Source organism: Mustela putorius, unplaced genomic scaffold (genome assembly GCF_011764305.1).
Source record: "Mustela putorius furo isolate JIRA1106 unplaced genomic scaffold, ASM1176430v1.1 tig00003834_pilon_pilon_pilon, whole genome shotgun sequence".
Classification (NCBI taxonomy): Eukaryota; Metazoa; Chordata; class Mammalia; order Carnivora; family Mustelidae; genus Mustela; species Mustela putorius.
Window position 1 is genome coordinate 137,268,544 of NW_025421987.1, and position 15,518 is coordinate 137,284,061.

Sequence of the window (15,518 nt, forward strand, 5' to 3'; positions counted from 1 at the left end):
AAATCTTCATTCTAATTTGTTTAAAATACATAAAACATGAAGGGAAAACACAACTAGTGGTAGAATTCATCTGTCCAAGGAGAAGGTAGAAGGTAGAAGCCATCTGTCCAAGGAGAATACGATCATCATCATCACAGTAGAACTTTTGAAGGCACTTAACACCCCAATTTTTTGTTTAAATCACTGTATTAAGGTATAAATTAGTAAGGGGCACCTGGGTGGCTCTGTGGGTTAAAGCCTCTGCCTTCAGCTCATGTCATGATCCCAGGGTCCTGAGATCAAGTCCCGCATTGGGCTCTCTGCTCAGCAGGGAGCCTGCTACCTCCTCTCTCTGCCTGCTTCTCTGCCTACTTGTGATCTCTGTCTGTCAAATAAATAAATAAAATCTTAAAAAAAAGATATAAATTAATAAAATAAAAACTCACAAATTTTAAACATGCAGGTCAGTGACTTTTGACAGATCTGTGTCCCTGTGTAAGTACCATCCCAATTGAGATCTGAAACATTTCCATCTCCTCAGGAGATGTCTCCTCATGCACTGAGCCCAGCCTCTCAGCAACTCCTTCCTAGCAACCCTGATCCAGCTCTAGTCTCTATAGATAAGTTTTGTTTTCAACACAGATTCATGATTTTTTAAAAAAGATTTAATTTATTTATTTGACAGAGAGAGAGAGTGATCACAAGTAGGCAGAGAGGCAGGCAGAGAGAGACAGGAGGAAGCAGGCTTCCCGCTGAGCAGAGAGCCCAACGCAGGGCTCGATTCCAGGACCTGGAGATCATGACCTGAGCCAAAGGCAGAGGCTTAACCCACTGAGCCATCCAGGCACCCGACGCACATTCATGATTTTTAAAAATACTCTCAGTGCGACTTGAAATAGAACAATTTTTCTACATTTTGTATTTATTTTGTTTTATTTACATTATTTTATTTTAGCTATATTGTTCTGGATGTTTTAGATATTGTAATAAGCCAAGAAAAGGAAATAAGAGACTAGCATATTGGGAAGGAGAAAAACTCATTGTTTGCTATCAATATATATGCCGTCTTGGAAAGATCTAAGCAAAGCAACTAGAAAACTATGAAACTAAATAAGCTTAATAAAGTGACCTGGTTTCAAAATATCTAGATGAAATTTAAAAAATATATATGTGTATTCACATACATAAATATGTATCTGTATACTCCTGTACACACTAACAATCATCCTTTGTGAAATACAATCAGAAAAGAGATATCTTTTAAAACATTAACTACTTTAAAACCTCTTCAGACTGAAGCCTCAAATGTTCAGGATCTATAGAAATAAAACAGTAACACTTTACAAAGGGAAATATAAATTTGGAGAGAGATACGAAGTTCCTGAATGGGGCAAGCCAAGTTGTAAAGTTATCAATGTTCCTTGTTTTCGTTTGTAAAGTTAATGAAGTTACTCTCAGTGTGCCAAAGGGAGTTACAGGAACAGCTGACAATATTACTTTAAAGTTGATCTGGACAAATAAACGAGTGAGAATAGCCAAGGAAATCTTGATAGGAAAAAGAGTAAAGCACACTAATAGTAATAATAATGGTGAAATTTTATTTCCAAGTATTAAAATGTAGTATAACACTATAGTAATTAAATTGCTTTGCAACCAGTATTAGTTTATTACACAGGAGCAGACCACCTAGAGGACTGCAGCAGCTAAGTCAGGTCCCAATGTTTAACATTTGGAAAGATTTCCTTGGATGTCACCAACTCAGATGCCTCTGGGGCTATGAAAGCAGTTTGAATGAGTCGAGCAGGTGTGACAGTAACTGGGCAGTAAGGAGTGGCACGGAATGTCATGCTACAGAGCATGCTCCTGGTGTGGAGTAAGTGGGGTCTGCTCATCTCCGGCCAGTTGCTGCCTGGCAATATTGGAGGTCTGGACTTACCTCAATGGACTTGTTAGGAGAAGCTGGCAATTAATTCAAGTTACTTTTTAAAGAGTATTTTCCTTTTTTAAAAATCATGTGCATAACACCCAGTGCTACACAGCTATTGAATCATTGAGCACTACATCAAAAACTAGTGATGTACTACTATAGGGTGGCTAATTGAACGTAATAAAATCAGTCAGTCAGTCAATTGTGTGGGTGTAGCAAAATAGATCTGCAGCTGTCCTCTGCCCACAGACCATTCTTTGTATCGAGAGTAGTTGGTTTCTCCCTCTGGAGATCACTGGGCACATCTTCCCGGTGAGGGGTTAATCTCCAGGGGACTGAGGAAATAGAATGGGGGCAGCCCACCCAGACTCTAAAGGAGATGGCCTTGGGTAGGCCCCATCCTCTGTCAGCCCCAGATCCTTGCCCTGCAGAGGTTGCTCAGCATGGCTTTTGTCGCTTGGGCCCTGTGGTCCTGGCAGGCTGGGCACAGTCCACTTCCTGTGGAAGCTGGGACCTCATCAACAAGCCCCAGGCCTGTTGCTCCTCTTTCCTCGCTGCTGTCCCTCATTTCTCTTCTATCTCCTTCCTTAGGGGATCCTTTCATTTTCTTGGATGTTCCAGTCTGTAATCTGATTCCTGTCACTTCCTAGGACCTTGAATGGCTTATCAGGATACCCCTCCCACAGACCTTTCTGTCACTCCCCTCCCTCCCTCCCTCCTCCCCACCCCCTCCCACTGCCCAACAAATATATATTAAAATCCTACTTTGCCAGTCACACTTCCTTCCTTCACCATAAGAGATAGCTGTCAAGGTGATACCTCATTCCTAGTGTCTAGTTTACCTGTTCTTTACTTGTTCTCAAACAAGTTCTGTGGTAAAGTGGAAGGGAAGAAAGATAGATCCAGTGCTGAATCAGTCAAGGAAGGGTGCCTAGAGAACATAGACTTAAAAGAAGAGACAGAACTTAGAGACTGGCATTCTTTTGCTCCTCCCAGCTGTTGGTGGCAATCTGGTGGCCATTCAGACCAGCCGGATCTCCACCAACCTGCACATGTGGCACACTCTTGGTGTCCTCCCCCTCTGGATGAAACAATTCTGGCCTAACCCATGCTCCACTTTATGCATCTCAGGTGGATATGGTGTCTTCCAGAGGCCATGTGGCCATTTACTTTATTTTATTTTACTTCAATTTATTTTATTATTTTTAAAAGATTTTATTTATGTATTTGACAGAGAGAAACACAGTGAGAGAAGGAACACAGGCAGGGAGAGTGGGAGAGGATGAGGCAGGCTTCCTGCCAAGCAGGTGCTTCATGTGGGGCTTAATCCCAGGAAGTTGGGATCAGGACTTGAGCTGAAGGCAGATGATTAACGACTGAGCCACCCAGGCACCCCTATTTTAATTTTTTTAAAACAAAAAACAAGTAAGGTATTCTTCAAGGATCAATTTATCCTCTATCTCCTTGATAAACTCTTCCCTTCTATCTTGCCCACCCAGCCCTCTCTTCTTTCTCTAAACTGTAATTTTTTTTTTTTAAGATTTTATTTATTTATTTTACAGAGAGAAATCACAAGCAGATGGAGAGGCAGGCAGAGAGAGAGAGAGAGAGGGAAGCAGGCTCCCTGCTGAGCAGAGAGCCCGACGCGGGGCTCGATCCCAGGACCCTGAGATCATGACCTGAGCCGAAGGCAGCGGCTTAACCCACTGAGCCACCCAGGCGCCCCGCTAAACTGTAATTTTAAAAAAATTTTTATTTTTTTCAGTGTTCCAAGATTCATTCTTTTTGCAGCACACCGGGTGCTCCATGCAATATGTGCCTTTCTTAATACCCACCATGAGGCTCTCCCAACCCCTCAGCCCCTTCCTCCGCAAAAGGCTCAGTTTGTTTCTCAGAGTCCACAGTCTCTCATGGTTCGTCTCCCCCTCCGATTTCCTCCAGCTCACTTCTCTCCTTCACCCAATGTCCTCCATGTTATTCCTTCTGCTTCACAAGTAAGTGAAACCGTATAAGCATTGACTCCCTCTCCTTGACTTATTTCACTCAGTATAATCTCCTCCAGTCCTATTCATGTTGATACAAAAATTGGGTATTCATCCTTTCTGATGGAGGCATAATACTCCGTTGTATATATGGACCATATCTTCTTTATCCATTCATCTGATGAAAGTCATCTTGGCTCTTTCCAGATGTTTGTGACTGTGGCCATCGTTGCTATAAACATTGGGATACAGATGGACCTTTTCACTACATCAGTATCCATGGGGAAAATACCCAGTAGTGCAATTGCAGGGTCATAGGGTAGCTCTATTTTTCATTTCTTAGGGAATCTCCACACTGTTTTCCAAAGTGGCTGCACAAACTTGCATTCCCAACAGTGTTAGAGGGTTCCCCTTTCTCCACATCCTCTCCAATACTTGTTGTTTCCTGTCTTGTTAATTTTGGCAATTCTAACTTGTGTAAGGTTGATACCGCAATGTATTTGAATCTTCCTGGTGGTTAATGATGAATGAACATTTTTTCATGTGTCTGTTAGCCAACTGTATGTCTTCTTTGGTGAAGTGTCTGTTCTTGTCTTCTGCCCATTTTTTTTTTTTTTTAATCTGATTATGTGTTTTTTTGGGGGTTGAGTTTGTGGAGTTCTTTATAGATCTTGGATATCAACCCTTTGTCTGTAGTGTCATTTGTGAATATCTTCTCCCATTCCATGGGTTGCCTCTTTGTTTTGTAGACTGTTTTCTTTGCTGTGCAGAAGATTTTGATCTTGATGAAGTCCCAAAGTGTTCATTTCTGCTTCTGTTTCCTTTGCCTTTGGAGACATATCTTGAAAAACGTTGCTGTGGCCAGTGTCAAAGACGTTACTGCCTGTGTTCTCCCCTAGGATTCTGACAGATTTCTGCCTCATGTTGAGGTCTTTTTATCCATTTTGGGTTTATCTTTGTGATTCATGTAAGAGAATGGCTAAGTTTCATTCTTCTATATTCAGTTTTCCAATTTTCCCGGCACTATTTATTGAAAAGACTGTCTTTTTTCCACTGGATATTTTTTCCTGCTTCATCAAAGCTTAGTTGACCATAGAGTTGTGGGTCCATATCTGGGCTCTCTACTCTGATCCATTGGACTTTGTGTCTGTTTTTGCAGGCTGTCTTGGTGATCACAGCTTTGTAGTAAAGCTTGGATCAGGCAATGTGATGCCCCAGTTTTGTTTTTCTATTTCAACATTTCCTTAGCAATTCGGGGTCTCTTCTATTTCCATACAAATTTTAGGATTGTTAGTTCCAGCACTTTGAAAAATGTCAGTGGAATTTTATTTGGGTTGGCATTGAAAGTATAGATTGCTTCAGCCAGTATACACATTTTTACAATATTTCTTCTTCAGATCCTTGAGCATGGAATTCTCTTCCACCTTTTTGTGCCTTCTTCAATTTCTTTCATGAGTGTTCTGTAGTTCCTCGAGTACAGTCCCTTTACCTCTTTGGTTAGGTTTATTCCCAGGTATCTTATGGTTCTTGGTGCTATCGTAAATGGAATCGATTCTCTCATTTCTGTTTCTATATTTTCATTGTTAGCATATAAGATAGCAACTGATTTCTGTGCATTGATTTTGTATCCTGCTACATACTGAATAACTGTATGAGTTCTAGTAGTTTGGGGCTGGAGGCTTTTGGGTTTTCCATATAAAGTATCATGTCACGTGTGAAGAGATAGAGTTTGACTTCTTCTTTGTCAATATCAATACATTTATTTCTTTTTGTTGTATAATTGATGTTGGTAGGACTTCAAATACTATCTTCAACAAGAGTGGTGAGAGTGGGCATCCTTGTCATGTTCCCAATCAAAGTGGGAAGGCTGTCAGCTTTTTCCCATTGAGAATGATACTCGTTTTGGGTTTTTCATAGACAGATTTTATGAGTTTGAGGAATATTCTATCTCTATACTTTGAAGAGTTTTAATCAGGTATGGATGCTGTATCTTGTCAAATGCTTTTTCTACATCAATCAGAGAAGACAATATGGTTCTTCTCTCTTCTCATTGATTTGTTCTATCACATTGATTGATTTGTGAATGTTGAACCATCCTTGCATCCCAGGGATAAATTCCACCTGGTCAGGGTGGATAATCTTTTTAATGTACTGTTGGATCCTATTAGCTAGGATCTTGTTGAGAATCTTGGCATCCGTATTAATCAGGGATATTGGTCTGAAATTCTCCTTTTTAGTGGGGTCTTTGCTTGGTTTGAGGATCAGGGGAATGGTGGCTTTATAGAAAGAATGTGGTAATTTCCATTCTGTCTCTATTTTTTGAAACAGCTTCAGAACAATAGGTATTATTTCTTCTTTGAATGTTTGATAAAATTCCCAGGGAAACCATCAGGTCCTGGGCTCTTATTTTTTGGGAAGTTTTTGATCACTGCTTCAATCTTGTTACTAGATATTGATCTATTCAGGTTGTCAATTTTTTCCTGAATCAGTCTTGAAAGTTTATAGGTTTCCAGGAATGCATCGATTTCTGCTAGGTTGCTTAACTTATTGGCATACAACTGTTGATAATAATAAAGGCTATGATTCTTTCTATTTCCTTGGTGTTAGTCATGATCTCCCCCTTTCATTCATAATTTTATTAATTTGGGACCTCTGTCTTTTATTTTGGATTAGTTTCACCAGTCGTTTATCGATCTTACTTATTCATTCAAAGGATCAGCTTCTCATTTTGTTCATGTGTCTACTATATCACTAGTTTTTATCTCATTGAACTCTGCTCTAGTCTTGATTCTTTCCCTAGTTATGTGTGGGGTTGGCTTAACTTGTTGATTTTCCAGTTCTTTAAAGTGTAAAGAGAGCTGGTATATTTGAGATTTTTCTTTTTTCTTTTCTTTCTTTCTTTTTTTTTTTTGACTGAGGTTTGGATGGCTATGTATTTCCCCTCTAGGACCACCTTTGCCATATCTTATAGGCTTTGGACTGATGTGTCTTCATTCTCATTGTTTCCATGAATTGTTTAAGTTCTTTTTTTGATTTCCTTGTTGATCCAAACATTCTTGAGTAGGATGGTCTGTAGCTTCCAAGTGTTTGAATTGGTTCCCAACTTTTTCTTGTGGTTGAGTTCCAGTTTCAAACATGGTGGTCTGAGAATAATTGCAGAGAATAATCTCAATCTTTTGGTATCACTTGAGCCCTGATTTGTGGCATGGTATATGGTCTATTCTGGAGAAAGCTCCATGTGCACTGGAGAAGAATGAGTATTCTGTAGTTCTAGGGAGGAATGTTCTGTATATATGTATGATGTCCATCTTGTCCAATGTGTAATTAAATGCTCTTGTTTCTTTATTGATTTTCTGTTTGAATAATCTATTAATGAGAGTGGCATATTACAATCCCCTACTATTATCATATTCATATCAATATGACTTGATTTTGATGAACAGTTGGCTCATGTGGTTAGCTGCTCCCATATAGGAGGCATAAATACTTACAATTGTTAGATCTTCTTGGTGGATAAACCCTTTAAGAATGATGTAGTGTTATGCTGGGTAAAATAAGTCAAGCAGAGGGAGTCAATTATCATAGAGTCTCACTTACGTGTGGAGCATAAGGAATAACACAGAGGACATTCAAAGAAGGAGAGGAGAAGGGAATTGGTGGAATTTGGAGGGAGAGATGAACCATGAGAGACTGTGGACTCTGAGAAACAAACTGAAGGATATGGAGGGGAGGGTGGTGGGGCATGGGTGAACCTGGTGGTGGTTATTAAGGAGGACATGTATTGCATGGAGCACTAGGTGTGATGCATAAACAATGAATCTTGGAACACTGAAAAAATAAAATAAAGTATAAATAAAAATAAGAATGATGTATTGTCCTTCTTTATCTCTGACTACAGCCTTTAGTTTAAAATCCAATATATCTGATATGTGAATTGCTATCCCAGCTTTCTTTTGAGGCCCGTTGGCATGAAAGATATTCCTCCATTCCTTCATGTTCAATCTGGATGTATCTTTATGTTCCAAATATGTCTCTTGTAGACAGCATATGGATGGTCCTCTCATTTTATCTAATCTGCAACCCTGTAGCATTTTATGGGAGCATTTAGGCTCTTCACATTGAGAATGATTATGAAAGATACGTTTTTATTGACATCATGCAGCCTGTGAAGTCCTTGTTTGTATAGATTGTCTCTATACATTTCTGTTTTTTGTCACTCTTGGGTTCTTTCTTCTTTTTTATTTTTTATTTATTTATTTTTTAAAAAAGATTTCATGGAAATGAAAAGGCTAAACCAATCTCTGGTCAGGCAGGGTTCTCTCAGAACCCAGGGTTCTGTCAGAGATCACAAGTAGACAGAGAGGCAGGCAGTGAGAGGAAGGGAAACAGACTCCCCACTGAGCAGAGAGCCTGATGCGGGGCTTGATCCCAAGACCCTGGGATCATGACCTGAGCCAAAGGCAGAGGCTTTAACCCACTGAGCCACCCAGGTGCCCCAATCTTTCTTCTTTTTTAGAACCTTCCTTAATGTTTCTTGTAGTGGGGGCTTGGTGGTCACATACTCTTTTAAATCTTGCAGGTCTTGGATGCTCTTTATCTCTCCATCCATTTTGAATGTCAGTCTTGCTGGATAAAGTCTTCCTGGCTGCATGTTCTTCTGATTTAGTACCCTGAATATGTCTTTCCAGCCCTCTCTGACTTGCCAGGTTTCTGGGGACAGGTCTGACATTATTCTGATGGACCATCCTCTGTACATAAGGAATCTCTTTCAAGTAGCTTCCCTCAGAACCTCTTGTCTAAAATTATGATTTATGAGTTTCACAATTAAGTGCCTTGAGGTTGTTCTAGATTCGTTGAACTTGTTGGGTGTTCCCTCTGCCTCTAGGACCCAAACGCTTGTTCTGTTCCCCAGACTGGGAAAATTTTCCTGCAGAATTCATTCAATTATATCTTCTAGTCTTTCTTTTTCCATTCCCTCAGAGATCCCAATAATTCTGACTTTGGAACATTTCATAGCATCATTTATTTCCCTAATTTTGTTTTTATGGCTTTTAAGCTGTTTCTTCCATGCCTCCTCCTGATCCTTTTCCTCTCTCATTTTGTCGTCTAGATCACTAATTCTATCTTCTGCCTTGGTTACCCTAGTTGTTAGACTGTTTAGATTAGACTGTATCTCATTGATAGCATTTTTAACATCTGCCTGGGAGGCTCTCAATTCTGCCCTTAGAGATTTTATGTTGTCACTAATTGTTTTCTCCAACCTAGTCATTGCCTGGATAATTGTAACTCTGAACTCCATTTCTGACCTTGTGTTTATGTTCATATCCAATAGTTCTGATGGAGAGGACACGGTCTCTGAATTTTTCCTCTGTTGGGTGTTCCTCCCCCAAGTCATTTTGCTGAGAAGTGGTTGGGGGGATGTATAGCTGAATATATCAACCATGATCCAGGCAAGGTGCACCCTGGAACGTTTTGGAGCAATTGGAAGTCACCACAAAAAAGAAAGAGAAAAGAAAAATAGAAAGAGACAAAAGAGAGAACCCAGACAGAATGAGCCCCCAAAGTAAGATTTATAAGGTATATTAACAAAAACGGCAAACAGAAAGGCTGACAAAAGTGAATGACAAGAAAAAAAAAAAAGAACCTAGCCAAAATGAACCTCAAAGATAAGATTTATATAATACCAGAACAAAAACAAATGCACAGAAATACTAACAGAAGAAGAAATTGGGAGGATGGTTATAAATCCTCGATGTGGGCGAGAAAGTTTATTTTGTTCTTCCTGAGTATATCTTGGTATCTTTGTTAAGGGACTCAAATTTCCAGAGATAAAGGGAGATTAAAATTGGTTTATATATAGGGGTAGTATTGATTAGGGAAAGAGAGATATCTTGAAGCTTATATCTGTATGTATATTTTTAAAAAAGGAAAAAGAAAAACAGAAGTATATGTGTGAATAAAGTTCCAGTTAAAATGTTATTATGGAATATGTTGCATTAAACCTCTAGTTGTAGTGATAAGATGTAAAAATTTAAAAATTAAAAAAAACAAGAATCATGAGTATGAATTTAAATAAATAGTTGTATCTAGGGGCGCCTGGGTGGCTCAGTGGGTTAAGCCGCTGCCTTCGGCTCGGGTCATGATCTCCAGGTCCTGGGATCGAGTCCCACATCGGGCTCTCTGCTCAGCAGGGGGCCTGCTTCCCTTCCTCTCTCTCTCTGTGATCTCTTCCCTTCCTCTCTCCTACTGTGATCTCTCTCTGTCAAATAAATAAATAAAATCTTTAAAAAAAAAAAGAATAGTTGTATCTATAAAATATACAGGTTTTTAGGTCAATACCTGTGAGCTTAATATGTTGTTTTCCCTGATGTTGGGGTTTTACAGTTTTATGGGGACCTGTCATGGTTGTCCTCTTGTTCTTTTGACTTGCCATCTGGGGGAGGGGCCTGCCACGTTGTTCTTCAGTCAGTCTTGCTTGGGTTGAATCATCCTGCTCCTTATCTAGGGGCTGGGCTCTGTGGAAACCGTTTTTTCAGGCTTTTGTTCTCTGGGGGTTTTTGTTCTTTGAAGACTTTTTGTGGCTTTTTGCTTTTCTCAGGCTTAGGGGAAAGCAAACTGTACCCAGACCTCCCCCTCAGAGAGAGAAGCCTCAGTCTGCTCGCCTTTGGGTGGTCCAGAACACACAGACTCCCCTCTGTAAACTCCACTGAACAGGGCAATCTCCCACAGATGGTGTGCACCCCCAGCCATTGTCTCAGTGGTTGCCCAAGGCACCTGCTTTTTTGTGCACCCCCCGTGCCACTAAAACTGGTAGTGGTCAAGGGAGCCTGCTTCCAGTTGCTGCCTTTGCTGATCTGCTGTTTGGGGTCCAGGCCCATGCAGGGTGTACAGGTCATGGAAGGCTAAACCAATCTCTGGTCAGGCAGGAACCCTTTCTCTCAGAACCCAGGGTTCTGTCCAGATCCTCAGCCGGTCTCCTCCAGCTAGTACACACACCAAGCTCTTTCAGGTGGGGGCAGGGAGTGCACTTGGATCCTGGCTGCTCAGTGTGCACAAAGTGCAAAAGACTGTGGTTCAAGAGAGCTCCAGCTGGTACAAATACCAGACTTTCTCACACATGGGCGGGAGTGTGCCCAGCCAAGCAGTGCTGCAAGCAGCAGAAAGCTTCGGGCTTAGGGATCAAGAACTAGAGGCTCCATGCCCTCTCTCTGGTATAGGAGGTCATTGGCAGTGGCACCGCCATCCTGGGTTGTGGGTTTAGGCCCGTGCCTGTGACCACCCGTTTCCACCAGTTGCCCCTTAAGCTCTTTTGCTCTTTTTGAGTGCTTTTAACCAGGCTCCAAGTTCATGCTGCTCCCCAACCTCAGGACACTTTTCGTATTTGGGTAATATTTCCCAATGGGTCACTTCTGGTGACTCCCTCCCCCTTCTGTTTGTCCTCCGATATCAGTCTGAGCATTCCCACTCGGCTTTACATCTCCACTGATGTCTTCTGCCCCCACAGAGATCCAGAAGTGTATAATCTTACATCTCAGGCTGATTTCACGGGCGTTCAGAGTGTTCTGGTAGATATTTAGCTCACTTTAGAGGACTGGTTGAAGCAGGGTCTCCTACTTCTCTGCCATCTCACCCCTCCTCCTCTCTGCTCCCCCCCCCCCCCAGGAATCTTTACATACTGTGTCCAATTTTTCATCATGAATAGCAGATTTTGGAGCTCTTGAGTTTTCTCATCCTCTTTCTACCTATTATTTTATGGTAGTATTTTTAGCTTCTAAGCTGTATGATTGTTCCTCCTCTTTCTTGTAAGTTTGATGAACTATATTAACTCAGAGGCGAATGGAGACTTTTTATTGAATCTGTTTCTGTTTGAGAAGTCAGTTGCATTCACACTTACAGTTTCTAAAAGTGTGTGTGGTTGGGGCAGGGAAGTCACACTTTTTGCAGAGTTTCAAATTCTTAGAGTACTGAAGCAAAAAGAGAATGTGCTGAATGTGTCTCAGAGGCTTAGCGTGAGGAAGGGGCTGCCTGAGGCCCCCATGAGTGTGCCACCCTTCCCTGGATTACTAATTCCACATGCTGAGCCTCCCTTCATGCACATTCCAGAGCTCTCTTCGACCTTCAGCCCCTTGCATGTTCTCGTTCCTCTGCCATCTCCCCAGAGTCCTCTTCGAATTCATATCTCAGCCAAGATGTCATCTTCTTTCGAGGGCTTCTAATTCCCCAGTATTCATCCTACTAATATACACTTTGTTCTCTACCACATTATCCTGGTTCATTTTTATCCTAGCACTGGACTTTTCTTGTTTATTTGTTTTTGCTCCTCGATTCTGGTTTTATTTTTTTCTCTTCCTTAAAATGTCAGATCCATGAGGGAAGGGACAGGAGTATATCCCCATATCCCTGTATACAAGAACATGCCTGCCACATAGTAGGTGCTTAGCAAACACTCATGTAATAGATAAATAATGTGGAAGCCTCACTGGAGACTGTCACATGCCAAGGTGGCCTCTGTTGCCCAGCAGGTCACACAATCTCCTTGGTTTTATTTTTTTCCAGAAATTAATTCCTTATCAGTTTGAGTCCTACTCTTTCTGGTGGTCCTGGGCCATCTTATTTTCTTCTACATCATCTGCTTGGTGGAAAGCCATTTGGTCCCAAACAATAAGATCTTTGTGGTGTTCTATCTGCTAGCAAGTCTGACCCAGGTAAGGATGGTTATAGCAGTACCAAAACAGCACTCAGTGGTTAGCCAGCAAGATTTGTCTCCCTGTCTGGGAAAGATGCTGCAGAGATAAGGTCGGGGTTTCCTGGACATGGCAGGGTACAGCCCCCATCTTCCAAGAGTCAACTTGTTCAAGCACAAAGGCATGATCCAGACAGAGAGGCCACTCCACACTCTACTACACACTTCCCCCTGCACATTCCACACAGCACATGCTACCCTGCACACTTCATAGGGTACACCGCCCACAGGGCACTATCCATTCCACGTATAGAACACTGCACATTCCTCAGCAGAGGATCAGAGGATGGTCCTGAAGTGGCGGCAAGTTTCCAAGAAGCAGGTTGATGAGTGGGTCCAGCTGGGGAACTGGGCCATACACACCATCCATCACGGAAAGGGTGGGCAGAGACCAGCCCCTTGCTGGAGTGCATGGACTTCAGTCAGGACTGGATGATGATAGGGACATGTGGGCCCAGGTTGTTGGCAGAGAGAACTGTGGGCACTGATGGACAATTCTAGGATGGGAGTGCTACAATGAGGAACTCACATGTTCGAATCTCCCTGAGTTAGGGCATTTGCAATTGCATGTCCCTGACCCTGAAGACTGAGCTGGGACACTCTGAGGCAGTGTTTTGAGCAGGAGCAAGGAAGGGGCTGGAGTCTGCCTGGGACAGGGGACTGAGGAGCCCTGAAATGAGGCCAGGACTGTGCTCACTACCCTGTGGCACTTTCAGGAAAGGCTTACTCTCCAAAGCTGCCCATACAAGGACCTCCAGCAAATCCAAACTAAAGTCCCAATAAGACCTATGTCTTGAGTTTCCAAAGACCGTGCAAGGAGCTGCTGTAGCTGAGATGGTCTGTCTGGCACCTCAGTTTGCCAGGAGCAGGCCTGACCACAGAGAAGGAGGCTAGGCAAGTATGGGTAAGTGTGGACTTCCTGCCTCGGCATGAGCTCAGAGCTGGGCATTGACCCCAAGAAAAGCTGGAGGAAGGAGACTCCTAGGAGTGGACATGTCCACCTTGGTATCTGCCTTTGAAATTTGCTAGTGTTTCTTGGTGACACTTGGCTTTCTGACTTGGTTGTAATATTTTGTGTCTGCTTGCCCTTATGCCAGGTGACAATTCTACTGTACCTGGCAGAAGTAGTGGTTCAGCTGACATGGCACCAGACCCTGGATCCAGACAACCACTGCATCCCCTATCTCACAGAGTTGGGGGACCTCCTAGGGACTGGCCTTCTGAATTTCTGCTTTCTTATCAGCTGGTTAGTGAGCAGTGAAGCAAGGCTGGATGCTTCTCAGAACCAGCATCTGGGCCTCCCTCATGAGTCCAGGCAGCCTCAGTTGCTCAGTGGAGTTTTCCTTCATACCAGCAGGGTACAGAATGCAGTGTCTTCCTGCCTGGGTCCTCTGGAAGGATGGTTGACACCTGCCTCTGCAGTGGCCCTTTGTCAGTCTGCTAAGGACATTAACACACTTGACTCTGGAGGTGAGGGAAGACTGAAATCAGAAACATTGTTTGTGCATTAATGTGACTGCACATTCCTCCACATACAACCGTGAGCTTGATGAGTGCAAATGAGTATGGAGGTGTGTGTAGAGAACAGGGGACTCTGGCCTGAAGATGCTGAAGGAACAGGGGACATGGGAGATATGCTGGCATTCTTCTGTGCCCATGCAGCCTGGACTGGGGAGAAGCAGGAATGAGATGCCTTCTATGCCCAAGCCCCAGGACTAAGCTGTGGCTTAAGCACAGTCTTCACCAGGTCCAAGCCATTCTGCTGGTTTGCCTGCAAATGCACAGCCCTCCCCAAGACAGCCCCTTCTTGCATACCCTTCATCTGCTCCCAGTATTTAATTTTGTTGATTTTGTTCTCCTTTTCTTCTTTTTACATTTATGTGAAACTTCTGTTTAGAGTTTAATGGTCAGAGAAGTATAAAATAAAATATACATTATATTATACTTGGCCTTTGTGTCCTTAAAGATATTTTATGCCACCATGAGACTTGGGGTCTATAAGTAACAAAATCTCTGGTGTTTCTCTAGTGTCTGTTTCTCAAACTGTGCTCTCCAGCATAGAAGCATTAACATTACAGCAAAGTTTGTTAGAAATGCAAGTTGTTAACCTGCCCTCCCTTAGGCCTGCAAGATCAGGCTGTCTTGGGGTAGAGCTTGGTTGTGTAGGATTAATAAGCTCTCCATGTTGATCTGATACATTCTCCTGTTTGAGAACCACTGCTCCAGAATGCCCTCATTTTTTTTTTAAGATTTTACTTGTTTATTTGACAGACAGAGACATAGCGAGAGAGGGAACACAAGTGGGGTGAGTGGGAGAGGGAGAAGCAGACTTCCTGCTGAGCAGGGAGCCTGGTGTGGAGCTCTTCCCACCCTGGGATCATGACCTGAGCTGAAGGCAGACCATTAATGACTGAGTCACTCAGGCGCCCCATGCCCTCACTTTTTAAAATAAGTATTTACTTCCTGTTTCTTTTTTTCTTTTAAAAATTTACTGTATTTATTTATTTAGCGCACAAGTTGGGGGAGTGGCAGAAGGAGAGAAAGAATCTCAAGCAGACAGTATGCTGAGTACAGAGCTCAATCACATGATCCCAAGACTATGACTGGAGTCAAAATCAAGAGTCAGATGCTCAACTGACTGAACTGCCCAGTCTCCCCTATGTCTTGTTTCTTACTAACTCATCATAATAACTTTATTTTTTAATGTATTTTTTATTACGTTATGTTAGTGACCATAGAGTACATTAGTTTTTGATGTAGTGTTCCATGATTCATTGCTTGCATATAACACCCTGTGCTCCATGCAATATGTGCCCTCCTTAATACCCATCACTGGCCTCACACATCCCCCTACCCTCTTCCTTTCTAAAACCCTCAGTTTGATTCC

The 15,518-nt window shown here is 42.3% G+C and overlaps 1 protein-coding gene across 6 annotated transcripts in view; it reads left to right on the forward strand.

Annotated features, from left to right (window-relative positions):
* LOC101672736 (cytosolic 10-formyltetrahydrofolate dehydrogenase-like) overlaps positions 1-15,518 on the forward strand; it is a 95,790-nt gene that overhangs the window by 31,373 nt on the left and 48,899 nt on the right. For 2 of the 6 annotated variants that reach the window (XM_045089178.1, XM_045089177.1), the window contains one exon: positions 13,729-14,867. The exons of 1 other annotated variant lie outside the window; for it this stretch is intronic. Coding sequence is in view for 1 of the 5 variants with exons in the window: in XM_045089177.1 (XP_044945112.1) it covers positions 13,729-14,142 (414 nt within the window). In the remaining 4 variants the exon portion in view is untranslated. 3 more of the 6 variants (XR_001180685.2, XM_045089182.1, XM_045089181.1) reach the window with 3 other exon arrangements.